Source organism: Osmerus eperlanus, chromosome 9 (assembly GCF_963692335.1).
Source record: "Osmerus eperlanus chromosome 9, fOsmEpe2.1, whole genome shotgun sequence".
Classification (NCBI taxonomy): Eukaryota; Metazoa; Chordata; class Actinopteri; order Osmeriformes; family Osmeridae; genus Osmerus; species Osmerus eperlanus.
Window position 1 is genome coordinate 18,481,112 of NC_085026.1, and position 27,077 is coordinate 18,508,188.

Consider the following 27,077-nt stretch of genomic DNA (forward strand, 5'->3'; position numbering starts at 1 on the left):
CACTCACACACAGACTCACACACAATCTGTGGATAATATTCCCTGATACCATTGAGACATCAGTGTCAGACATGTAGTAGGCGTTTTTTGCTGGCATGCAAACATTACCTCGTACTGAAGCACCTAATAAACTGCTGTACATACTGCCTTTTCTCTAACAACCAAACAAAAGTAATTTCCCTGGAGAGAGAGTGGAGAGATCCCCCCTGGCAAGGCACTGCTGTAAAGCAGGATTTCAGCCATGGGTAATTTGCTGCTCCAGGAAGAGGAGCAGCTCTGATTGGGAGCTCCGAGACTCAGTGATCGTCCGTCCGGGTGTGTTGGGAGGCGGTGTGTGTGTCTGTCAGACGGGAGGGTCTGGGAGGCTGTTTCAGCCCTGCTGTTGTTGAAAGACTGCAGGACCTGCCTCACCAGGAGGATTCGGAATCAGACACTATTAGCCTGTGATAACGTGTCTAGCTTGTTAAGTAAGAAACGTTTTTACAATTCTGCTGGAGGGCCAGCGAGGTTGGTTACCGTGGATCAGAATGTGTGAGTGTGGGTGTGTCCCACCTCTAACTTAAGCCCCCATGGGGTTTAATATGTGACAAATAATTCTACTAACTACTGGCTGTATTTCTCGGTTCTGTGTGATTCTGCTGTTCCATCACCATCTGACATGTACATGCAGGGCCCAACACTGGGCCCTGTGATCTACATATCCACCCCTCTCTCCTCACAGCCTCCTGTCCCCCCTCCACCCAGGACCCCCCGCTAGGCTCATATCCACCCCTCTCTCCTCACAGCCTCCTGTCCCCCCTCCACCCAGGACCCCCCGCTAGGCTCATATCACAGTCTCAGGCTGCATTAGCAGGTCGTGGGGGAGTGGAAATGGTGAAAAGGCCAGAGTCTGAGTGTGACTAACCCTGTGTGACAGCGTGGCCAGGCCTGTCTATGTGAAGTCCTGTCTGACCTGGCATGCTGCTGTTAGGAGCCCAGTCGGAAGCAGGCCTGGAGCAGAGATACCACCCTCCTGCTCCTCCTCCATCCTCCTGCTCCTCCTCCACCCTTCTCCTCCTCCAGCCTCCATCTCTAATTCTCTATCTATCTCTATCTGTCTCTATTGCTATCTCTAGCTCAGAAGAACTCCTCCTCTACTCAGATCAGAAGTGTGACACCAGAGCCTACCGTGTGTGTGGTTAGTGTCAGGAAAGGTGGAATTGTCATTTCATCCTCATCAGAGACATCCAAAAACTGCCTTGTCATTGTCACCTCTCAAAGTCACCAAAATTGCTTTCCAAGAGAAAATCTCCTGCTGAATCTTTTGAATGATTCTCGAATCCACCATATCCTAGAAGATACAAACTCTGTTTTAAACTCTCTTGATCTCAATGGGAATAATTATCTGCCTATGAAAGGACTCCTGGCCATTCTTATTCAGTTCAACACATCATCCTTGTCTACTTGACTCTAGGATGATGGCTCTAATGTTATTATGCCCATGGAGTTCACTGTCATTTCATGGTTGAATTAAAAAGTAATTGGTCCATTTGATTAAGAACCGAATGACATTTGGAGCATAATGGTCCTGCTCTGGTCTCCAGTCCTGCTCAGGTCTCCAGTCCTGCTCTGGTCTCCAGTCCTGCTCTGGTCTCCAGTCCTGCTCTGGTCTCCAGTCCAGTCCTGCTCTGGTCTCCAGTCCTGCTCTGGTCTCCAGTCCTGCTCTGGTCTCCAGTCCACAACAGACGTTCTGGAGCTAAAACCCTGACTACCGGGCTGGCCCCCTCCCGGGCTGGCCCCCTCCCGGGCAGGCCCCCTCCCGGGCTGGCCCCCTCCCGGGCTGGCCCCCTCCCGGGCTGGCCCCCTCCCTGGCTGGCCCCCTCCCTGGCTGGCCCCCTCCCGGGCAGGCCCCCTCCCGGGCTGGCCCCCTCCCGGGCAGGCCCCCTCCCGGGCTGGCCCCCTCCCGGGCAGGCCCCCTCCCGGGCAGGCCCCCTCCCGGGCAGGCCCCCTCCCGGGCTGGCCCCCTCCCGGGCTGGCCCCCTCCCGGGCAGGCCCCCTCCCGGGCTGGCCTCCATGCTGTCACAGTGAACATAACCTAACCTTTTCAAACAGAACGGCACTCAAAATTCTGACCACGTTTTTTCTCAAATCCACAGCCTTCAGACCCAGACTGACACACCGCAACTGGTCTTGTGTTGCTTTCCTGTGTATTGGATGTGTCCTTGCTGAGTTAAATTAGATTGATCATGTTTGCCTTCGAGTGTTTGCCTTATGGAGGTGTTCAAAATGCTAAGTTATACAATGTAAAAGCCATGGTATTGATCGGGCACTTTACCTTGCAGTGAATGAGAAGAGACTGTAAACCTATATCCATATTGCTGTATTGATTAACACTGTACCTCCCTGTGTGTATAAACACAGAACCTTACAGCCAGGAGGAGTTCTTACTACTGAACACTTGAGATGATGCCTAAATACAGGACAGTACAATGTGTGTGTGTGTGTGCTAGCCCTGCTGTATAAAGGACAGTTAATTTAAGGCTAGAGGCATTTTCATCAGCGTGTTGTACTGATGTGTGATGGAGACAGATAGAGGGACCGGCCCAGGAGGAGGAAGCCAGCAGGCTGGGTTCAGAGACAGAGCAGAGAAAGGCTGCTGTAATGAGCTATCGATCCAGACACCAAATGAAGAAATTTCCTGAAGAATGTCAGAGGTATGCAGTTAGCCCGCCTGATTGATTTGTGTTTTAGAGCATGAATATTTAAGCCAGGGAGTAGGAGGATCTGATGCCTGCTAGCGGCCATCTTTCCCTTTTCTTCTGTGGTGTGTGAAGGAAGTAACCTCCAGATGTGGTTAGAATCAGATTACATTTCTCTTCTGCAACCTTGTTCATCTAACACATGATTGTGGAGGAACTGAGTAGATGATTTGTCGCTGTTCTGGAACCCACCCTGCCAGGCAGCCTGCTGTCTGCGATCCAGGCTGACGTGCCCATGCCCCCCCAGGGACAGGCAGCTCAGCTGGGTGTGGGGCCTCCAGATTTGGAGCCTCCCTGCAGCTCCAGTCACAGCCAGGGAAGGTTTGGCCCTCAGACACGCTGTGCGTGTCCCAGAGCACCCTGTAAATCCAGCTCTGCTTGTGCAGCGCTGTCACGTCCAGCTACACTCCCTCTTCGCTGGGATGAAACACCCTGGTCAGCTCTCCTCACTGAGAGAGGGAGGAATGTGTAAATCACCTGGCCGTGTTAACAAGATGGGACTGCTGCAGAAACATTAGCTGAGGGGTTTGTCCACCCAGCCTCTTCAGTGAGGTGGTCAGTATCACCTTGATTGATGCTGAAGACTCAGAGGACAGATTGACACATCCAAAATGGCAATGAAGGCTTTATACATCACAGATATTATGTTTGCAGTTGACCTTTTCACCTAACATTGTAAGGTCAGAGATATTGAACTTACCAAACACAAACTGAACTGAACTGCTTTACACAAAGCAATCCATGAAAATTGTGGATGTTATAAGTCCTGATTGATAGTACATTACCTTCCACCACCCCCACATTTCATGTCTTATAAGTAAAGTAGAGTTACAGTTAGCAGACTGAAGGCTTGTTGTGGCCTATTTTAAACCAGGACAATGAGATGTATTGTACTTAGTTTGTATTGTACTCATAGTTCCTGTGAACTAACACATGACTCACAATAACTCGCGGGGCTAACTTGCTGTGCTGGAGGGGCGCGCTGTGCTGGAGGGGTGTGCTGTGCTGGAGGGGCGCGCTGTGCTGGAGGGGCGCGCTGTGCTGGAGGGGTGTGCTGTGCTGGCGGGGTGTGCTGTGCTGGAGGGGTGTGCTGTGCTGGAGGGGCGCGCTGTGCTGGCGGGGCGTGCTGTGCTGGAGGGGTGTGCTGTGCTGGAGGGGTGTGCTGTGCTGGAGGGGTGTGCTGTGCTGGAGGGGCGCGCTGTGCTGGTGGGGTGTGCTGTGCTGGAGGGGTGTGCTGTGCTGGAGGGGTGTGCTGTGCTGGCGGGGTGTGCTGTGCTGGCGGGGTGTGCTGTGCTGGAGGGGTGTGCTGTGCTGGAGGGGCGCGCTGTGCTGGCGGGGCGTGCTGTGCTGGAGGGGTGTGCTGTGCTGGAGGGGTGTGCTGTGCTGGAGGGGTGTGCTGTGCTGGAGGGGCGCGCTGTGCTGGTGGGGTGTGCTGTGCTGGAGGGGTGTGCTGTGCTGGAGGGGCGCGCTGTGCTGGAGGGGTGTGCTGTGCTGGAGGGGTGTGCTGTGCTGGAGGGGTGTGCTGTGCTGGAGGGGCGCGCTGTGCTGGTGGGGTGTGCTGTGCTGGAGGGGTGTGCTGTGCTGGAGGGGTGTGCTGTGCTGGAGGGGCGCGCTGTGCTGGAGGGGTGTGCTGTGCTGGAGGGGTGTGCTGTGCTGGAGGGGTGTGCTGTGCTGGAGGGGTGTGCTGTGCTGGAGGGGCGCGCTGTGCTGGAGGGGTGTGCTGTGCTGGAGGGGTGTGCTGTGCTGGAGGGGTGTGCTGTGCTGGAGGGGCGCGCTGTGCTGGTGGGGTGTGCTGTGCTGGAGGGGCGCGCTGTGCTGGAGGGGCGTGCTGTGCTGGAGGGGCGCGCTGTGCTGGAGGGGTGTGCTGTGCTGGAGGGGTGTGCTGTGCTGGAGGGGCGCGCTGTGCTGGAGGGGCGCGCTGTGCTGGAGGGGCGCGCTGTGCTGGAGGGGTGTGCTGTGCTGGCGGGGTGTGCTGTGCTGGAGGGGTGCGCTGTGCTGGCGGGGCGTGCTGTGCTGGAGGGGTGTGCTGTGCTGGAGGGGTGTGCTGTGCTGGAGGGGTGTGCTGTGCTGGAGGGGCGCGCTGTGCTGGTGGGGTGTGCTGTGCTGGAGGGGTGTGCTGTGCTGGAGGGGCGCGCTGTGCTGGAGGGGTGTGCTGTGCTGGAGGGGTGTGCTGTGCTGGAGGGGTGTGCTGTGCTGGAGGGGCGCGCTGTGCTGGTGGGGTGTGCTGTGCTGGAGGGGTGTGCTGTGCTGGAGGGGTGTGCTGTGCTGGAGGGGCGCGCTGTGCTGGAGGGGTGTGCTGTGCTGGAGGGGTGTGCTGTGCTGGAGGGGCGCGCTGTGCTGGAGGGGTGTGCTGTGCTGGAGGGGCGCGCTGTGCTGGAGGGGTGTGCTGTGCTGGAGGGGTGTGCTGTGCTGGAGGGGTGTGCTGTGCTGGAGGGGCGCGCTGTGCTGGAGGGGTGTGCTGTGCTGGAGGGGTGTGCTGTGCTGGAGGGGTGTGCTAGCTACCGTTCTCAGTTCAACATTTCTTCATTAAAAGCAAAGTAAGACTGCGTCCTGTCAATGTAGACCCACTGGTGCGTTGTTGAACTAAGGCGACGGTTAGCCAACTATAAATACTATTTCCATTCCGGCTAATTCAACCCTTGATTTGTCGGTTTAATTGAGTCTTTTCAGCGTGTTGACGCATCTCCCTGGCTCCTCCTCGACACCGCCACAGTAATTGCTGTGTTGAGAAATCCTCGTACTTTTTCCTCGCCGCTGATGCCAACCTTTCTGCCCCTTCACACCGATATTGACGACACAGCTGTTCCCCACCTCATAAAAGATTCATACCATTTTAACAACCCTTGCGCCTGCTTCTCACCACACAAGCGCAAATCAGGAGATATCTCTCCTTTATTGGGCCTTGTTACAGCAGAGTCAATGATGTGTGTAATAAAACTATGTGTTATTCTGCCTCCGCAGCAAGCCGCAGACAGGGGAAGAGATGCTGGGCCGTGGTAGAGATATGGCTGACATACTGATAAGCATTGACATATTTGACCCTTATTCCAACCCTTCATCAACCCGCCTCCCATCCACAAACACACGCTCTGTGAGGAGTCCAGTTCTGTACTCTCTGGGTCTGACGAGCTAGCTACAGTCCTGTACTCTCTGGGTCTGAAGGAGCTAGCTACAGTCCTGTACTTTGGGTCTGACGAGCTAGCTACAGTCCTGTACTCTCTGGGTCTGAAGGAGCTAGCTACAGTCCTGTACTCTCTGGGTCTGAAGGAGCTAGCTACAGTCCTGTACTCTGGGTCTGAAGGAGCTAGCTACAGTCCTGTACTCTGGGTCTGAAGGAGCTAGCTACAGTCCTGTACTCTGGGTCTGAAGGAGCTAGCTACAGTCCTGTACTCTGGGTCTGAAGGAGCTAGCTACAGACCTGTACTCTGGGTCTGAAGGGGCTAGCTACAGTCCTGTACTCTGGGTCTGAAGGAGCTAGCTACAGTCCTGTACTCTGGGTCTGAAGGAGCTAGCTACAGTCATGTACTCTGGGTCTGAAGGGGCTAGCTACAGTCCTGTACTCTGGGTCTGAAGGGGCTAGCTACAGTCCTGTACTCTGGGTCTGAAGGAGCTAGCTACAGCTACAGAGATTGCATGTAGCTCTGTTCTGCTCTGCAGGTGTGGAAGGAGGGAAGTTGTTAATGCTGTTTTATACCTCCACTCTGTAGCCTGCCTCTGCAGTCTCTCTCCCCATCACTCTCTCTTCCCATCTCTCTCTCCCAATCTCTCTCTTTCTCCATCTATCTTTCTCTCTCTCCCCATCTCTCTTCCTTCATTGCTCTCTCTCTCTCCCCATCTTCTCTCTCAGCTCTGGACTTGCAGGAGGAGTCAGCTGTGGCTTGTTGTTTGACGTGACTGCGTGTGGGGAGGTTGTAAGTCCTATTAAACACAACTACACTGTGCTAGAGACGAGACAGCTTTATGATGCTCTCTCTTTTGCACTGTGGTTTTTCATTGCTCTGCTCTTTTTGATTTGGGACTTGTCAGCGACTCACTGCTCCTCTCCTCTGACTCTTCAGGGTGTGACTGCAGAAGCTCTGTCAATCTCCATCCAGACTGGGCTTGACACTGGAAGATCAGCTGTAGTTCACTGACTTCCCCCAAACCCTCTTACACATACTCTCTGTGTGTCTCTCTCTCTGTGTGTCTCTCTCTCTGTGTGTGTCTCTCTCTCTGTGTGTCTCTCTCTCTCTGTGTGTCTCTCTCTCTCTGTGTGTCTCTCTCTCTCTGTGTGTGTCTCTCTCTCTGTGTGTGTCTCTCTCTCTGTGTGTGTGTCTCTCTCTCTGTGTGTGTCTCTCTCTCTGTGTGTGTGTCTCTGTCTCTCTCTCTGTGTCTCTCTCTCTCTGTCTGTCTGTCTCTCTCTCTCTGTCTGTCTGTCTCTCTCTCTCTCTGTGGCCGTCACAACTCATCCTCTATTGACAGAGATAACAGAAGCACATATTCGCTGACATATAAGTACTGAAGAGAATGATGGTCAAGACCTCAATCTCAATGGCCATTTTTATGCCCCAGTTGCTTTAAATGACCACCTACTGTAAGCATTCCACTGGCAGTGAAATGTAGTAAGGTGCTTTAAAGTGTCCTGTATGGCACAGTCCTGTGCATGGGGTTATCTGCTTGAACATGTGCTGGAGTTATCTGCTGGGGTTATCTTAGGTTTTCTTAAACAGAGTCAACATGCGTCTGTGTAGCAGTTATTTCCTGCAGGGCTGTGTGCTCTGGCATTCTGGGTAAAGGCCCAGCTGGGGGGAAAGGCCCTCATGGACACTTCCTCTTTGGAGCTGAGGCATTCTGGGATTTCTCCTGGGGCAGGGCACAGCCCATCACAGAGGGTGTGATGGGGACTGGATCAGAGGACAGACATTCAATGTGGCAGCCACACACACACAGGAAGTTGGGCAGACTGAGAGGGCTACAGTACAGCTATCCTATACAAGCCCATATGGATCAGATGTGACCATGGCCCATGTCCAGGAGCCTCATCCTGATGGGTATGTAAAGTGCACACACAAGCTGTGAGCCAGTTTCATTGTGATTGATTAGCAAGTAAAGGAGTAGCCAGCACATCCAGGTGGCTCATTACACAGACCGTACAATTCGTACCAGCAACACTGTGCTTTTAAATGGTCTTAAAAGGGGCGATTAAGAATGACTCACCTCACCTTCCAGGTAAAGGATCTGCTTGTTAATGTTCCTCTCCCCCAAGACTTCACAAGGCTTTCTTCTGAAAACACCGAAGACAGAAACAAGCCAGCTATTTCCCCCTCACTGTAGTTTGAGAAACTGTCTCCGCTCCCCTGGTATTGCCTGCCTTGAGGAGGGAAGTGAGGGGAGGATATGGTGTCAGACTGCTCTTCCACCTCCAGCCTAGTCAGCCAGCAAGGGCCTTACCTGACATACCGACACCACGCTTATCCTCTGTGGGCTGGATAGCTCATACCAGAGCATGTTAAAACCATGCCTGATGTTTCCTCTGAAGTGTGTGTGTTTGGTTATCTTACCTGAATGAGAGATAGAGTTTTGGAAGCAGGTGATTGGAATGAGCTATGTGTATGGTTTGAGAAAGTGTGTGTGTGTGTATCTGCTGAGGTTACCGTTGCTGTCTGATGTTTAGATGGATTGCGGAGGCCCATATGTGTGTTTGAGGTGCACAGCTGTGTGGGGAATGTGTTCATGATGACTCAGCCTCGCGGAGAGCAGGTGTCCATCACACACAGGTGGAGAGACACCCGGGGAGGATCACACAGGTGGAGGGAGACCTGCGAGCAGAATGTGCGTTCCTTATTCCTGTCCAGAAATGACGCAAGCTATCAGCTAGTGCCCGAGTTGGGTACGGATATGGGCGCTAGCTTGTGGTGAAACCTGGCGCTAGCTCATGGTACAGCTGGGAGCTAGCTCGTGGTAAGTCTGTCACACTCAGTGCTGTTAGCAATGTGCTTAAAGAAGGAACAAATGTTTAATGGAGACTGAAATGAATTTATGATGTCACTCGGGTGTTGGGGAATGCTGTGAGGATGTGTATGTGTGTGTGAATGCAGGAAAGAGAGTAAGAGAGATGATTTGGGGTAGAAGAAAGTGTGAGGGTTAGAGAGAAAGAGGATGGTGTGTGTGGCAGCTACCTCAGCAGCCTGCCTCTACAGTAGACGAACACTCTCCCCTCAGCACAGTAGCACTGAGTCACAGGAACAAATGGCTCGCCTTTCTACTCTAACATGACTCTCTCTCTCCCCCTCTCGCACTCCATCTATCCCGTCTGAGTCACGCCACACTCACTTAGAGAGACAAAAACACTACAAGTCCATGAATCATTCCAACAGCAAATTCACAGCCAGAGAGCCTGTTTTTCCTGAAGGAAATTCTGGAATAAAACTTAAAACACACATTCTGGAGGGAGAGAGAGAAGGAGAACTGACCACTACTACCCGACAGAAGACTAACTCTTTAGTTTGAAACCAAACACATCACCTTCTGAGACATTTATATGAGGTGTGTAGGAATGAAAAACATTTTGAGTGCTGCGGATGTAAACACTGACCAGAATAGAGTAGTATATTTTTCAGCCATGTCATTCATCTGTCAACTGAAGCTTAATGGGCTTGACCTGTCTAGTGTGTGTGACAGAAGGAGGTTGTTGTGATGGCACGTTGACACAGTTCTGGAGGTCTCATGTTACTGCTGGGGAAACTAGGACACCGACTGGGACTGTCTGGGATCTCTGCAGTCTTCGGGAGGAATGGCAGGAACACTAGCTTTACCAGGTGGCTTGGTACAGCAGGAACACTGTAGTTCCAGGAGGCTGAAGGTTCGATTGAAGACAGTCTTCATGACTAGCTTTGCTAAAGTAAATCTTACATCTTAAAACTAAACAAGGGGAAGTTCAATCACCACCTCCCTGGATAGATCTACTGTACTCATTTCCCCAAAGGGTTCACTTCAGAAAATGATAGAACATAAGCACAACATACCTCTGCGTACTGGATCTCAGGCAGAGAGGTCCTGTGGTGAGCTGGTGTAAAGCTACCAGTCTGGCCAGACCTCTCCTCTCCCTCTAGATCTAAAGTGACTCTGATCTTGCTCCCTCCTTCTGACTGTTCAACCGTTCAAACAGAATATCTACTAAATATCTCCCCGCCTGTCTACTGGTGGCACTGCTTCTCTTCTGCAGGGTCCTTTGGGTCTGAGCAGTGAGGTGGTTTATTTAAGGTGTCAGAGTTGAGAAGACCTCATGTCTGAGGTCAGAAGCATTTCCCCAGAGCTGCTGTTACTTTACAGAGAACCACTGGCCGTAAGTTCACCCTTTAACAGAGAACCACTGGCCGTAAGTTCACCCTTTAACAGAGAACCACTGGCCGTAAGTTCACCCTTTAACAGAGAACCACTGGCCGTAAGTTCACCCTTTAACAGAGAACCACTGGCCGTAAGTTCACCCTTTAACAGAGAACCACTGGCCGTAAGTTCACCCTTTAACAGAGAACCACTGGCCGTAAGTTCACCCTTTAACAGAGAACCACTGGCCGTAAGTTCACCCTTTAACAGAGAACCACTGGTCGTAAGTTCACCCTTTAACAGAGAACCACTGGCCGTAAGTTCACCCTTTAACAGAGAACCACTGGCCGTAAGTTCACCCTTTAACAGAGAACCACTGGCCGTAAGTTCACCCTTTGAGCACCATTTAAGTTCCACAAGCTCTTGGCCATATCTTAAGCAGCTGACGAAAGAATCATCTAGGAACTATCAACAACAAAAAAAGAACAAATATATTATATATATTCTTTTCACTGGTACTGTATTTCCAAAACATTCAACTTTTTTGGGGGTCACCAAATATATCTTAATCCACCTCGAGCAGGGAGGGAGGTTGATTTAAGAGGTTTCAGTCGGTTGGTATCACAAGTTTCACCGTGCAGAAATCTCCTGTGACGGGCTGAAGTGATTGGACCAAATTAACAAAATGAGCGGAGCAATCAACATTCAGACACTGATGTGCTTTCAGCATTTAGAGTCCCAGCAGCCCTGCAGAGAGAAGAGGCTCTGTACATTCAGTCCCTCTCAAGAACACTCTGGGGAAATATACCTGACAGGTCTGATTCAGACAAAAAGAGAGAGACAGAGTGAGAGGAAGGAGGGACAGGGGAAGGGAAAGAGGGTTGAGAAGACAGACAGAGTCTGGAAGGCCAGAACTGATGTCAAAGTCAAGATGTCCTGGAGCATTGCTAGCTGTTCATTATTGTAAAAGAGCTCCGGTACGATTGACTCATATTGACTATATTTAGAGCCTTAACTTGGGATGACCTTATCATACACACTAATCACATGACAGAAATCTGTGAGTGAGACCGTCCTGGGTAGAAAGACCCAACCCACAGTCTGTGAGAGCTCATCTGAGCCAAGCTAACAGGAAGTGAGAGCTCATCTGAGCCAAGCTAACAGGAAGTGAGAGCTCATCTGAGCCAAGCTAACAGGAAGGGAGAGCTCAACTGAGCCAAGCTAACAGGAAGTGAGAGCTCATCTGACCCAAGCTAACAGGAAGGGAGAGCTCATCTGAGCCAAAAAACTTATATTGACAAGAATTGAAAGCCAATAGAACGCTCCATTGCAATACCAGTGCACAGTAGCTACGTTTCCGCCATTTTGGAGTGAAAGCGACTCGGCAGTCCACTAGCTTGCTGTCGCTTTTGGAAATATCAGCTGCTTTGTTTAAAAAAACAAAAACAGAATGATGACAACACAGAATAATGTAATCACTAGACTAGTGATCATCAAATCCAAAACAGTTTATTTCACAGACTTATAGACAAGTCTTCCACTTTTTTCCCACAAAAAAAGTTAGGTTTGAAATTCTTTAAAGCGCATTTTCTATTGCACTGATTTGGCTGTGAGATTTGGCTGATTTTGGGTGTCCAAGATATGATGGATTCTGATCTGTATCAAGAGTCTAGCCATGTACAGGGCTCGACATTAAGGCTTGTCCGGGACAAGTGGATTTTTTGGTAGGGCAAGTTTGGAAGAGAAATGTACTTGCCCCACTTTATGTGCCACTCATTACGTCTATTTTACCGATTGTATTTGACCGAATTCTGCATTAGGAAAAAAAACAAAAAAAGTGGCTTCGTCCCAAGATCTCTACAGACCGTGCAGTAATTTAATTCTCAACACTTCAACGGGGGCTTATTACTTGAAAGAGGAATTATTTACTGTGTCGTCTCAGTTACACTATCAGGGGATACTGTGACTTGCTAAAGTAGGCAAATGGCTAGTACATAACATTTCATAATAATTTCAGTAAATCAAGCAGCGCTGCAAGACCCAGTGAAATGTAGAGCTAACTAACGTTAGCTAGCATCGCCATTGGCTAACTCAACTTCCATAGGCTATCCTCAGTATTTGCAAGCTAGCTAAACTTATACCATATCTAAAATAATTTGTAGACATAACAATGGATTTTTCCACTAAATGTTGGTGTTCACTTTGTATTTTTTCAAAAAATTCCCTTTCTACCTGGCAGGCTGATTTACCAAGGGATCCTTTAAAAGGTGTAGCGTTATACTTTACAATTGAACATTAGCTGATATTTAACTACGTACATTTAACTGACACAAATGTTGCTAATGGTGCTAGGTACACAGCTGCCGACGCTAGCTAGCTATCGACAACACAAAAAATATATATAAAATGATCTGTTACCTATAACTAGCTAGTATGTAGCTAACTATCTGTGCTGTTGTCCAGTAACTCCAGTTGGAATTTTCACTCCACAATGGCGGCGTGCTACCGAAGCGTACCCTCGTGACTTTTACCAAAAAAGAATCAGTGTCGCCTCTTGTGCTTCTATACTCATCTGAGCCAAGCTAACAGGAAGTGTGCTCCACTCGTACACCTGAATGACTGACAGCTTTGAGTGATGGGGGCTATGCCCCCTCTCTCTAAATCGGTCAGGCGATACACTACTGTATGTGTGTCTTGGTGTGTGAGTGTGTGTATTTGTCCTCTGTGAGAGGTGAAGCAGGGTGGCGGAGTGAGGGGCAGAGACCAGACAGAAGGATGGGACGTGAAAAGGAGGCGCTGTGATTAACGAGTGTCTGCTGCTGCTGCAGACAGGCTGCTCTGGATGAAGCACGATCAATACTGGCCTCATATGGCCCACATCACACACACGTACACACACACACGTACGCACGCACACACCACAGTGACTGCATGTGCCGACCCACGGGCAGTGTGGCTGTTCAAACAAGTCATATCACGGCTCCCGTTTGTGTGATGCGATCTCTGTGGTCCCAGTGTGCACGGCGTCACCGTTAGATAGACCAGGCCTTCAGGCTTCTCTGCTGAAAGGATGATCGATACTGAAATGTGTTACAAACAAGTGATCTGTACCATAATGTATAAAAGCATTATGGTGCACAGTGATAATGCATCAGAATGTATGAGTGCAGTGTCTCAACATGGAGCAAGGAATTTGACTTCCTCCCTAGCAACATCTTAGCCTGGATGAGCACAGACTTGAACTAATGTGTAGAGTGTGTGTGTGAGAGAGAGTTTTGGACCTTGGGGGCTGTCACATACACTTTAACACAGAGCTTGTGACACACACACACACACACTCACACAGCACACACACTCTCACACACACACACTCTCACACACAAACTTACACACCCTCTCTCTCTCACACACAGGGATGTATGTATATAGCCATGCCACTACTAACACTTTGAAACGTTAGCCTGCTAGCTACTAGTGCTGCATTCCCAGTCCCCTCATGTTATATAATGCAGCATGCTATTGTGCACAAGCCCCCCGTGTCTCTCATCTCTCTCTTCCCCCTCTCTCCATCCTGAAGCTGCAGCCTCAGCATATTCTGCCTGCTCCTCCAGTAGGATAGCTAGCTAGCCCAGATCCATTCTGCCTGCTCCTCCAGTAGGATAGCTGGCTAGCCAAGATCCATTCTGCCTGCTCCTCCAGTAGGATAGCTGGCTAGCCCAGATCCATTCTGCCTGCTCCTCCAGTAGGATAGCTGGCTAGCCCAGATCCATTCTGCCTGCTCCTCCAGTAGGATAGCTAGCTAGCCCAGATCCATTCTGCCTGCTCCTCCAGTAGGATAGCTAGCTAGCCCAGATCCATTCTGCCTGCTCCTCCAGTAGGATAGCTGGCTAGCCCAGATCCATTCTGCCTGCTCCTCCAGTAGGATAGCTAGCTAGCCCAGATCCATTCTGCCTGCTCCTCCAGTAGGATAGCTAGCTAGCCCAGATCCATTCTGCCTGCTCCTCCAGTAGGATAGCTAGCTAGCCCAGATCCATTCTGCCTGCTCCTCCAGTAGGATAGCTAGCTAGCCCAGATCCATTCTGCCTGCTCCTCCAGTAGGATAGCTAGCTAGCCCAGATCCATTCTGCCTGCTCCTCCAGTAGGATAGCTAGCTAGCCCAGATCCATTCTGCCTGCTCCTCCAGTAGGATAGCTAGCTAGCCCAGATCCATTCTGCCTGCTCCTCCAGTAGGATAGCTAGCTAGCCCAGATCCATTCTGCCTGCTCCTCCAGTAGGATAGCTGGCTAGCCCAGATCCATTCTGCCTGCTCCTCCAGTAGGATAGCTAGCTAGCCCAGATCCATTCTGCCTGCTCCTCCAGTAGGATAGCTAGCTAGCCCAGATCCATTCTGCCTGCTCCTCCAGTAGGATAGCTAGCTAGCCCAGATCCATTCTGCCTGCTCCTCCAGTAGGATAGCTAGCTAGCCCAGATCCATTCTGCCTGCTCCTCCAGTAGGATAGCTAGCTAGCCCAGATCCATTTCAGTGTGTATACTTTCCCCACCATGAAGACAACCATTTTCACTATCAGATTGTGTCTGTTTCCAGTGTGTGGTTTCCACCAGTATCTTTACAGGTGTTCTATTTTATTCTGCTGAGTAGCAAGCTCAGTGGGGTTTGTCCAGTGAGGTCTGCAGTATTAACACAGTACAATACAGTAAATGTTACATGCTTAAAAGAGTTAATGACTCATTTCCATGAAACATTGATGCCATTTGCTTCTCCAGTGGTTCCTATTTGTAAATGTGTTTTTGCAGCCTGCTCAGAGCAGACTGTGACAGCTTGGTTTACAGCTCTGTTAATCATTCATAAACTGTTCAGGGATTTCTTAACTAAGATGTTCATTAAGACTAAGGCTTAGGGCTGTGTGTTCATTCATTAATATAGCTGATGTTGTATGGTGCTCATTCTATAATTAGCAACAAAACAAAAATCATGTGGGTTAGGGTCTGCAGTTTTTTAATTTGACATATTTTATTCAGTTTACCAGTAAGAAAGGTAGTTTAGTAGTATCAGTTAGTTAAGGTGAGGGAAAAATTCAATTCACATTTCAATCGCGATTCAGTCTTCTAGCGATTCACAAATGTAAAAAATTGTAAAAAATAAATAATAATAATCGATTTGTGACCCACAAGAATCGATTTGAATCGAATCATGAGGTACCAAAAGATTCCCACCCCTATTATTTAGCTAGCCAGATAGTTCACGCAACACGCAGCATGAACCAGCCATGACTGGTCTGTTCATTAAGCCCTCCCACAGCCCTGCCTCTAATGAGGCAGTGACTGACCCAAAACCCAGCTCAAATAACAAGGTGTTCTCAAATGATCTTCCTGCTCCATCTAGATCCTAATATGCCAGCTAAGTGTCTCTGCAGAGGCTGCACAGTAACATAGCAGAGGCAGCACAGGAACACAGCAGAAGCAGCACAGGAACACAGCAGAGGCAGCACAGTAACACAGCAGAGGCAGCACAGTAACATAGCAGAGGCAGCGCAGGAACAAAGCAGAGGCAGCACAGTAACACAGCAGAGGCAGCACAGGAACACAGCAGAGGCAGCGCAGTAACACAGCAGAGGCAGCACAGTTACACAGCAGGGCAGTAACACAGCAGAGGCAGCACAGTTACACAGCAAAGGCAGTAACACAGCAGAGGCAGCACAGGAACACAGCAAAGGCAGTAACACAGCAGAGGCAGCACAGTTACACAGCAGAGGCAGTAACACAGCAGAGGCAGCACAGTTACACAGCAAAGGCAGTAACACAGCAGAGGCAGCACAGGAACACAGCAGAGGCAGTAACACAGCAGAACCCTTTCATGGCAGCTTCTTAGCAAGCGTGCGTTTAGCGAAGTCATTATTTCCCTTGTACACGACCTGAACTCTGCAATCAATTATTTCAGGCTGGTTTTGTACAATACAAACAGTGTAAATAGCCCAGAGGACGCTGGGAAGACTCAAAGGAATCCTGGATGGATACTTCCTGTTTGATCATCACATTAGGAGAATACTGGCCAATTACGGAGTAACAGGCGCACAGGATAGGGAACGCACTGATGAGGAGAGACAAATTTCTTGGTGAATAAACACAATTCTGATGTTTGAACAGTTTGAGGAAAACAACCTTTTGGAGTTTTGTATGATGCCTTTTGCCTCAATTACTGAATTCCTTGGATGGAAGTGGGTGCTGGTACTGTCCTAGAAAGGACATTGTGTTAAATTAACTATGAAAAAAAGAAAAGAGGTTGCAAGTATTTTTTGTCCACAGTTAGCTATTTGTTTTGCTGTTTAGCCAGGTATGATAGGATAGTCAGGCTGCAGGTGGGCAGGCTGGCTGCAGGTGGGCAGGCTGGCTGCAGGGGGGCAGGCTGGCTGCAGGGGGGCAGGCTGGCTGCAGGGGGGCAGGCAGGCTGCAGGGGGGCAGTAAGGGGGCAGGCAGGCTGCAGGGGGGCAGTAAGGGGGCAGGCAGGCTGCAGGGGGGCAGTAAGGGGGCAGGCAGGCTGCAGGGGGGCAGTAAGGGGGCAGGCTGGCTGCAGGGGGGCAGTAAGGGGGCAGGCTGGCTGCAGGGGGGCAGTAAGGGGGCAGGCAGGCTGCAGGGGGGCAGTAAGGGGGCAGGCAGGCTGCAGGGGGGCAGTAAGGGGGCAGGCTGGCTGCAGGGGGGCAGGCTGGCTGCAGGGGGGCAGGCAGGCTGCAGGGGGGCAGTAAGGGGGCAGGCTGGCTGCAGGGGGGCAGTAAGGGGGCAGGGGGGCAGTAAGGGGGCAGGCAGGCTGCAGGGGGGCAGTAAGGGGGCAGGCAGGCTGCAGGGGGGCAGTAAGGGGGCAGGCTGGCTGCAGGGGGGCAGTAAGGGGGCAGGCTGGCTGCAGGGGGGCAGGCTGGCTGCAGGGGGGCAGGCTGGCTGCAGGGGGGCAGGCAGGCTGCAGGGGGGCAGTAAGGGGGCAGGCTGGCTGCAGGGGGGCAGGCTGGCTGCAGGGGGGCAGGCTGGCTGCAGGGGGGCAGTAAGGGGGCAGGCTGGCTGCAGGGGGGCAGTAAGGGGGCAGGCAGACTGCAGGGGGGCAGTAAGGGGGCAGGCAGGCTGCAGGGGGGCAGGCAGACTGCAGGGGGGCAGTAAGGGGGCAGGCAGGCTGCAGGGGGGCAGTAAGGGGGCAGGCAGGCTGCAGGGGGGCAGTAAGGGGGCAGGCTGGCTGCAGGGGGGCAGTAAGGGGGCAGGCAGGCTGCAGGGGGGCAGGCAGACTGCAGGGGGGCAGTAAGGGGGCAGGCAGGCTGCAGGGGGGCAGTAAGGGGGCAGGCAGGCTGCAGGGGGGCAGTAAGGGGGCAGGCTGGCTGCAGGGGGGCAGTAAGGGGGCAGGCAGACTGCAGGGGGGCAGTAAGGGGGCAGGCAGGCTGCAGGGGGGCAGTAAGGGGGCAGGCAGGCTGCAGGGGGGCAGGCAGGCTGCAGGGGGGCAGTAAGGGGGCAGGCTGGCTGCAGGGGGGGCAGTAAGGGGGCAGGCTGGCTGCAGGGGGGCAGTAAGGGGGCAGGCAGGCTGCAGGGGGGCAGTAAGGGGGCAGGCAGGCTGCAGGGGGGCAGGCAGGCTGCAGGGGGGCAGTAAGGGGGCAGGCAGGCTGCAGGGGGGCAGTAAGGGGGCAGGCAGGCTGCAGGGGGGCAGTAAGGGGGCAGGCAGGCTGCAGGGGGGCAGTAAGGGGGCAGGCAGGCTGCAGGGGGGCAGGCAGGCTGCAGGGGGGCAGGCAGGCTGCAGGGGGGCAGTAAGGGGGCAGGCTGGCTGCAGGGGGGCAGGCTGGCTGCAGGGGGGCAGGCTGGCTGCAGGGGGGCAGGCAGGCTGCAGGGGGGCAGTAAGGGGGCAGGCTGGCTGCAGGGGGGCAGGCTGGCTGCAGGGGGGCAGGCTGGCTGCAGGGGGGCAGTAAGGGGGCAGGCTGGCTGCAGGGGGGCAGTAAGGGGGCAGGCAGACTGCAGGGGGGCAGTAAGGGGGCAGGCAGGCTGCAGGGGGGCAGTAAGGGGGCAGGCAGGCTGCAGGGGGGCAGTAAGGGGGCAGGCAGGCTGCAGGGGGGCAGGCAGGCTGCAGGGGGGCAGGCTGGCTGCAGGGGGGCAGGCTGGCTGCAGGGGGGCAGTAAGGGGGCAGGCAGGCTGCAGGGGGGCAGTAAGGGGGCAGGCAGGCTGCAGGGGGGCAGTAAGGGGGCAGGCAGACTGCAGGGGGGCAGTAAGGGGGCAGGCTGGCTGCAGGGGGGCAGTAAGGGGGCAGGCTGGCTGCAGGGGGGCAGGCTGGCTGCAGGGGGGCAGTAAGGGGGCAGGCAGACTGCAGGGGGGCAGTAAGGGGGCAGGCAGGCTGCAGGGGGGCAGTAAGGGGGCAGGCTGGCTGCAGGGGGGCAGTAAGGGGGCAGGCAGGCTGCAGGGGGGCAGTAAGGGGGCAGGCTGGCTGCAGGGGGGCAGTAAGGGGGCAGGCAGGCTGCAGGGGGGCAGTAAGGGGGCAGGCAGGCTGCAGGGGGGCAGTAGGGCTGCAGGGGGGGGTGATGGATGCACCAGCTGGCCTTTCCTAAAAGGCTCAGACAGGCTGATGTGGGGGGCAGTGGATCCTCCACCAACATCACACACACACACACCTCATCACACGCACACACACAAACTGAAGCCCTCCATTTTGTCTTGACAGGATGATGAAGTGGTTCTCCAGTGTGTTGCCTGCATCCAGAAAGAGAATCGCAAGTTCTGCCTGACCGCCGAGGGGCTCGGCAATCGCCTATGCTACCTGGAACCCACGTCAGAGGCGAAGGTAGGCTCAGCAAGTTACCAACCTCTCTCACTGTCAGACAGAAGAGCTCTCACAGGAAGAACTCCATGTACCTAACCCTACCCTCTATGAAACACTCAGCAGTCAGCAAAGCAACTGAATCATTCAAATCATAGAACAGTTTTCATTTGAATGCTGAGAATTCTTATACTGATATATTGAAACCAAGTCTGAGGGAAGGACGTACTCACCGCATAGCCAATCGGATGACATAATCCCTGTGTTTCCATGGAAACCAGATGATTACTTCCAGCGAAGTTGTGGGCCATGCTGAGCAGCAGACAGTTGTTCAGCGTTCCACGTCATCAAAAACACAAATGCCAGTTACTGTGGGGTCATGACCCTGGGCCAGTTACTGTGGGGTTATGACTCTGGCTCCCTGTGGGCCAGTTCAGTTCATACTCAATTCTCCAAAATTACACCTGCTACTTTAACTGATTGTTTCATAAGCTGTTCTGTTGTTTGTCATAATTGCCAGAAGACACATGCCGCTGCGTGCTTTGTTTGGCCTACTATACATCGGCTAAGTGAAGTTTTTTCCAAACCTAGAATCGCCTCTAGCCTGTTACAGTTATACTACAGTAGTATGCTTATTGTTTGTAGGCTATTCACATTTTGTTGGTGTTCCTTTGTCCTATTGTTGCAGTGGATTTAATAATTATACATTGATATGTGGATATAATAATTCAAACCTTTCAAAGTGCCAATACACACATCTGTAAAAGCCCGGCATGAGGTGTGTAGCCAACCGGTGCTTGTTTAAAGCAGTCATAACCGGGTTCATAGGAAGAATAGATAGATAAGTAGGCACTTCAGGCAGTGACAAGCCACTTAAATACGGATAACAGTGTACTGCCTGTCTTGTTCTTCTGAAGTTGTTAAATTGAATAGGCTGAACATCAACATGTAACATCAATAGCCTAGAAATTCCAAACGAATTAGCTTTCAATGTTATGTATACCTAGGCTACTTGGACCGTGTCCTGGCAATAAATAAAGAACATTATGCTACATGTTTTGCCAGGATAACTGGCAAGACCATTGAATGTTCAAGATGTTCCTGTGTGTTTATTCCTTTGATTGGGTACAACAACGCGATCAGTCAACCGACTATAAATGTTTTTAATGTCGGGCTACGAATTTATAGAACAACTTCTGTCTGATACGTGTGGCATCCTTTAGCCAAATAATTAGCCTTTTGCTGAGAGATTGAAGAGCAAGACAACAAATGTTCTAATGAATCACCGACTAAAGTCATCTTCTGACATTGCATTTGCTCCATGTTAAAAGCTACAAAATGATGGACTGGCTAAAGCTTTATAACTATAAATCTACGCTAAAATGTACTTAAAAGTATGGCGACGACGTTGGCAACTTACATTTATTCATTTAGCAAAAACACAAATGAATGAAACAAACTCTGGTTACTTACAGTCAGATGGCAGTCACGAAGTACACTCAGTAAGACACTATTAGCTCTTTTTTAGCTCATTTACTACTTATCCAGTAGTACATGTCAAACGACAAGTATGTCAAAGTAGTAGAACCGTGATCCCAAGCTAGCATCAACATCGCTGTGTTTACACCGGCAGACGCTTTGCAAACCACTTCCGGCGGAAATGAAATGCATTTGTGTAGAGTTATGGCGGCCCCCTGGGATTTGGCGCGTAAACTTGTCTATAGTCCACCACTTACGTTAGGCTAGGCCATAATAAGTCATTTTGCTACCTACATAACTTGCTAAAACTGACAAAAAAATACAGACCAGGGTTAAAGAGTATAGAAGATAGTAGTCTTCTATACTCTGCCAGGGTGGCGATATTGCAGCAAACACAGCTAGCCTAGCTACAACGATGACGTCCCCCTGTTTGTTCTGCCGTTTCGCAGTTTAGCTTCCAGTAGGTAGTGTGAGTTAGCTAGCTAGCGAGCTTGTGTTGTTGATGTTTACATAGTAGATGAGTGCAGGTCGAGAAAGCACATTTTGATGTTACAATTTTGTTTCTGTGACCTTCAAAACGACCAAAAAATGCTGTGTGCCACAGTTATCATCATCAGGTTTGTCTCAGTTTAAAGTGAACATGTAAGTATCTCATAAAAACGTGTCTTTCTCCAAATGTTTGAACATTATGAACATTTGATATGAACCTAAACAAGTCATCAGGTTTGGAGGTGAAATAAAGAAATGTCCCAGCTGCAGCGGCCGCAAACAGCTTCACATCTCCCCAGAAATTGTACCTTTCTCTAGTTAATTATTTTGTGCAAGTTTTTATTAATTTCACGGTACGAAACACCAATATTAAAGTTGACAAAAGCAGCCATTTCAGGAAAGTATGCACTTCGTCATCAAAATGACTATTTTTGTAGATATTCATGTAAGGATTTTCAGTGGTTGCCTCCATGGCAACCACTGAAACAATAATGGCACCATTATTGTTTTCCCTATAGCACTGCTTGTTGACAGCAAGGGCCTAATTGGCTTTTCCGCATTGATTGTTGTTTTAATCATAATCCATTAGTATTGACTGAGATTAATTTCACTGTGGCAGGGAAGTCAGGCACATAGACAACACAGGCAGAGAGTATGAGTTAGTGTGTGTGTAGAAGAGAGAGAGATAAAGACTAACCAAGGACTGCGACTTGGAGTGATTGTAATGTGTGTATGGGGGCCAGTGTTTCCTCAGTGACTCACCTGGGAATTGGAGAGGGAGAGAGATGAGGAGCAGAGGAAGACTGAGAGGGAGATAGAGGGAAAGGGGGAGGGAGAAACAGGAAGAAGAGTGTTGAAAGGAGATGCCATCTTCCAGGATGTGGTGCCCTCTTCCAGGCTGTGATGCCCTCTTCCAGGATGTGGTGCCCTCTTCCAGGCTGTGGTGCCCTCTTCCAGGCTGTGATGCCCTCGTCCAGGCTGTGATGCCCTCGTCCAGGCTGTGATGCCCTCTTCCAGGCTGTGATGCCCTCGTCCAGGCTGTGATGCCCTCTTCCAGGCTGTGATGCCCTCGTCCAGGCTGTGATGCCCTCTTCCAGGCTGTGGTGACCTCGTCCAGGCTGTGATGCCCTCTTCCAGGCTGTAATACCCTCTTCCAGGCTGGAATGCCCTCTTCCAGGCTGTGATGCCCTCTTCCAGGCTGTGGTGCCCTCTACCAGGATGTGGTGCCCTCTTCCAGGCTGTGGTGCCCTCTTCCAGGCTGTGATGTCCTCGTCCAGGCTGTGGTGCCCTCTTCCAGGCTGCGGTGCCCTCTTCCAGGCTGTGATGCCCTCTTCCAGGCTGTGATGCCCTCTTCCAGGCTGTGATGGCCTCTTCCAGGTTGTGATGCCCTCTTCCAGGCTGTGGTGCCCTCTTCCAGGATGTGGTGCCCTCTTCCAGGCTGTGATGCCCTCTTCCAGGCTGTGATGCCCTCTTCCAGGCTGTGATGGCCTCTTCCAGGCTGTGATGTCCTCTTCCAGGCTGTGATGGCCTCTTCCAGGCTGTGATGCCCTCTTCCAGGCTGTGATGTCCTCTTCCAGGCTGTGATGCCCTCTTCCAGGCTGTGATGCCCTCTTCCAGGCTGTGATGGCCTCTTCCAGGCTGTGATGCCCTCTTCCAGGCTGTGATGCCTCTTCCAGGCTGTGATGCCCTCTTCCAGGCTGTGGCTTACTGGAGGAGCCCAAAGAGGAAAGAGCAGGGGGTAGCAGCTGACGTCGATGCTGATTTAAACTGCACCTTTAAACCAGGGCATCAATTACCCAGAGAGCACGCAGTTGATGGTGATTTATGGGAGCAGGCGTTCCCTGTCAGAGCGCTACGACCGGAACAACCCTGGTCCCCTCCACTGCGCCCACACACGGGGTGTTGGGTAGCTACTGTAGGTAACTCACTTGGTGCAGAAGAAGAGGATACACAGACTTGGGTTTTATTTAAATGAAGAACATTTGTTTTTAGTTGTTTTAATAGCAGGAGTACTGATGAAAGTGCCGACTCCTCCCAGGTCTGCCAGCAGATCCGTGTTCAACTGAGAGGGCATCTCTGACAGAAAATCGACCTGCCAAGTCATCCCTCTTGCTCTCCTCTCAGGAGGGAAATAAAGAGGCATTCTTTACCCTCCTCCCCTCACCGCCAGCTCCCTTTATTTATCCATCTTTCACACTAAGCATCATTTAAATTCCAAGGCATGAATGGCATCATCGATTCCAAATACATATCCTCACCGAATATTAACTGGTGTTCACAGGATCAGTTAGCAGCAGAAGAAAATTGGGTCAGACAAAGTTTGGAATGAAGGTCAGATGTACCTGTAGATGTACCTGTAGATGTGAACCAGTTTTGGGGAAAGGGGAGGGAGGAGGAGGCTGGTAGTTTTTGGTGTGAATCATTTATCTTGTGGTTGGTCCATTTCTCCCTCTGCCTCATTCTGTCAGGAGACTGGCCCTGTCCTTTCCTGCAGAGTCCTCTCTCTCTTCCTCTCTCTCTTCCTCTCTCTCTCCTCCCTCTCTCCTCCCTCTCTCCTCCCTGTCTCTCTCCTCCCTGTCTCTCTCCTCCCTGTCTCTCTCTCCTCCCTGTCTCTCCTCCCTGTCTCTCTCCTCCCTGTCTCTCCTCTCTCTCTCTCCTCCCTGTCTCTCTCCTCCCTGTCTCTCTCCTCCCTGTCTCTCTCCTCCCTGTCTCTCTCTCTCCTCCCTGTCTCTCTCTCTCCTCCCTGTCTCTCTCTCTCCTCCCTGTCTCTCTCTCTCCTCCCTGTCTCTCTCTCCTCCCTGTCTCTCTCTCCTCCCTGTCTCTCTCTCTCCTCCCTGTCTCTCTCTCTTCCCTGTCTCTCTCTCTCCTCCCTGTCTCTCTCTCTCCTCCCTGTCTCTCTCTCTCTCCTCCCTGTCTCTCTCTCTCCTCCCTGTCTCTCTCTCTCCCTCTGTTGGTTCTCCACCCCAAAATGTTTTTTTCTCAATGAGTACAAATAAACAAATAACCAAAACACTTCACATTAATTTACAGAAATGTGAAACTGTCATTCTTACAGGCCTTCTAAGCTGTTCCTCCTTCCTCTACCAAGACACACAAGGCTTGCCCCTCGTATCCTCTGTACTGATGCCTTTTCAAACAAGGCTTAAGTACCTCCATGAAACCAGGTGGGATTAGCTCAAGCTGGAGAAGCTTTCCCTGTTTTCGGCCTGTCGTAAAGAAGATTGATGGTTTTAGGTTTGTTCAATCAAACAGGATTGATTTTAGCGATGCGCTGCACCCGAAGACATCTGTGTTATTGCAGCCCTCATACTGCTCGGACCAGAATGTAGAACAACTCAAAAGCAAAGTCAATCACGTGCATCTTGTGATGGATGGTTGTTACTGAAGTTAGTCATGGTTGGCTTTGCATTCTAACCTCTCTTACCCCCCTACCTCTCTCCCTTCCCTCCCTCTCTCTTTTTCACTCTTGGTATCCCTCTCTCCCTCCACTCCCTCCTGCAGTATGTTCCTCCTGATCTGTGCATCTGTAACTTCGTGCTGGAGCAGTCTCTGTCTGTGCGTGCACTGCAGGAGATGCTGGCCAAGACTGGGCCTAACAGTGAGGGGGTGAGTAACACACACACACACACTCATAGGCATCCATGCATGCACACACACTTGTCATTTTACTATCATTCAATACAGGAAGTCAGTGAAAATTGACTCAAAAAAGGCTGGGAGATTATGGTAGTTTTGTGGTTGAGACAGTTTAAGGAGAGGACCGGCCCTGTCCGGTGTCCTGCACCCTGGGAGGCTGGAGGCTGAGCCCTCCTGTCCTGCACCCTGGGAGGCTGGAGGCTGAGCCCTCCTGTCCTGCACCCTGGGAGGCTGGAGGCTGAGCCCTCCTGTCCTGCACCCTGGGAGGCTGGAGGCTGAGCCCTCCTGTCCTGCTAGAGACATCAGCCTGGTGAAGAGCAGAGACACGCAGCCTAATGAACCATCATCAGTCACATTAGCTCAGGTTGCTTGCTGCTAACTAACAACAGTAGCTGAATGAGGGACGTCTTCCTGACACACAAACAATGAGCTTATTCACAGCACACAATGATGCGTTGGTAATTGCTAACATCTTTTCTTTCTCATGGCTGTGCTGCGAGCGATGTGTTAACATGCTGCCATCTCTATCTTCTGTGTATGGTTGTTCATCTCCTCATGTTAGCGCCGTGGACAGGACCGATGGGTATGTCCTTCATTCCTCTCTCTCTGCTCTGGTGCATGTACACCGTAGATTAGACAACCACTTGCCCTCCCATCCTCATTCAAAATGTCTCCTTACTTTACCTCAGTTCACTGGTCTCCAGTGACAACACTCCAAGCAAACACCAAGGAAATGACTAATGACCCTATGGATTGTTTTGCTTGGACAAGTGAGTGGATGGTGTCAGAACACTTACAGACATGACAGAGACACATAAAGCTGAGTATAGATGTATAGGCTATAGACTGCACTGAGTGTTGACATAGAGGCTTTAGACGTAGATGTATAGGCATTAGACTACTCCCCTCATTAGCTATTTCATCACGTCTAACGAGGCAGTAGGGCAGCACCTTGTTGGATAAACATCTACTCAGTGTCGCTTGTGAAGTGATCCTCAGATGGACGGTTATCATGAGGTCATTCATCTGATAACCAGTAACTTATTCTGGGGTTGCTGTGAGGTACATTCTGATTGGTTATCGATTCTCCTCACAGTGACCACAAGGACCTCTGGGTAAAGAGCAGTTTATAGGTCGCTCACTGAAGGCACACTGACACATCTTTGTTTTGTTTGTTTGAATATCACTCAGCTCCTCCAGACACCGAGGGAGCAGGAACAGATCTTGTGTTGGTAAGGGAAGTCTGCAGCTGGTTTGGCAGTCTCAGATAGAGACTCAGTGACACTCGTCAGAGAGTCCAGGTCTCTTAGTGTTCAGTAGCCCTCATCGCTGAGCTGGTGAGTCTGGTGTACCTGAAACTGAGAGGTAAACACTGGCCTGTCCTGGAGCTCTGAGCGCAGACTGGACCCCCAGTGGGGAAATGTGAGCAGGGTTAGGGTTAGGTAACTTCTAGGAGGGTTGGTTTCATCTCTGGGAGGAAGGTGTGGTCTCTAGCGTGAGGGTCCTCTGACGCGAAGACAGACAGGACAGTGAGAGGAGAAATGTACCCTGAACCCAAAACAACGAGACATTTTTACAAGCAACTGCCTCCTAGCTGTGGTTGCTGGTCTGCTCGGTCCAACTCCACTGCCATTATGACATGCGTCCGATGTAGTCAGATAATAAGCTAGTTCACATTCACCGTTAATAACCAACTTGGTACAAAGTCATATTTAAGGCTGATTTAGTATGCTAAAAACTTTGTCCTGGCTTTTTCTATTTAATCACTTATTTCTCAATGCCGTTTTCCATCCCTATCTAATGAAGCTGTGGGTTTGTGGATGAGCCATGTGAGCAGAGGGCTCTGTGTGTCTGTGTGTGTGTGTGTTCTCCTTTACTCTGTGTCTGTCCTCAGTACTTCCGAACTCTCCATCTCTCCTTTGCTCTGAAATGTCACTGGACCAAACACCATCAGGAGGACATGCTTGTTAAATATATCTTCACTCCTGAATCAGTATCCAGTGTGAGGTGATGTGCCAGGGTTAGTGCTGTAGGAACCTGAGGGTGTGTTCAGCTGGACGTGGATATGCACCCGACCTGCAAACTTGTTTCTATAGTCTGAATTTACATTATCTTCTCATTATTTGGTCGAAATGACCTAATATGTGTACAAGTTAGCTGTGAAAAAAACGAAACAGTTATCTCAGGATCTTATCTCCCCAAATCTGATGTTGTTCTGAGAACTCCGCGTTGGTGGGTTGGGTCTGGATGAGGGCTGTTGGGGTGGCTTGAGAGGGGCTATGGGGGGCGCTTCCTTTAAAGGTTGTGGATGTCACTGTGCGCATCAGGGTAGGGGAACAGCAGGGGGCCAGAGATGTTCCTTTGAGCCAGCAGTCTTTCCCTTCCAGTCCTCTGCCGGTTCAGACAGAGCAACACTGGGCTGCCACTGCTGGCCTTTATATGTTCAGTAAGGAGCGGGTTCTTCAGCAGAGCAGCTAAGCCCCACTGCAGTCTGTGATGCATAATCCATGGCAACTGCATCCAAACTGGGAGCTATTGTCTGAGCAAACAGTAGCACAGGAACAGGGTGCACAGGATTGGTTAAGAAAACACTGGCATGCACAATCACATCACAGTTCAGCTTCCATAAAGCACGCTCTGCAGTCACTGCTGTGAGA

General features: G+C 51.2%; 1 protein-coding gene across 1 annotated transcript in view; it reads left to right on the forward strand.

Moving 5' to 3' along the window:
• The window catches only part of LOC134026995 (ryanodine receptor 3), a 108,550-nt gene that overhangs the window by 2,586 nt on the left and 78,887 nt on the right, over positions 1 to 27,077 (forward strand). Inside the window, 3 exon segments of the mRNA XM_062470094.1 lie at positions 18,721 to 18,840; positions 24,286 to 24,390; positions 24,983 to 25,003. Coding sequence (XP_062326078.1) covers positions 18,721 to 18,840; positions 24,286 to 24,390; positions 24,983 to 25,003 — 246 coding nt within the window.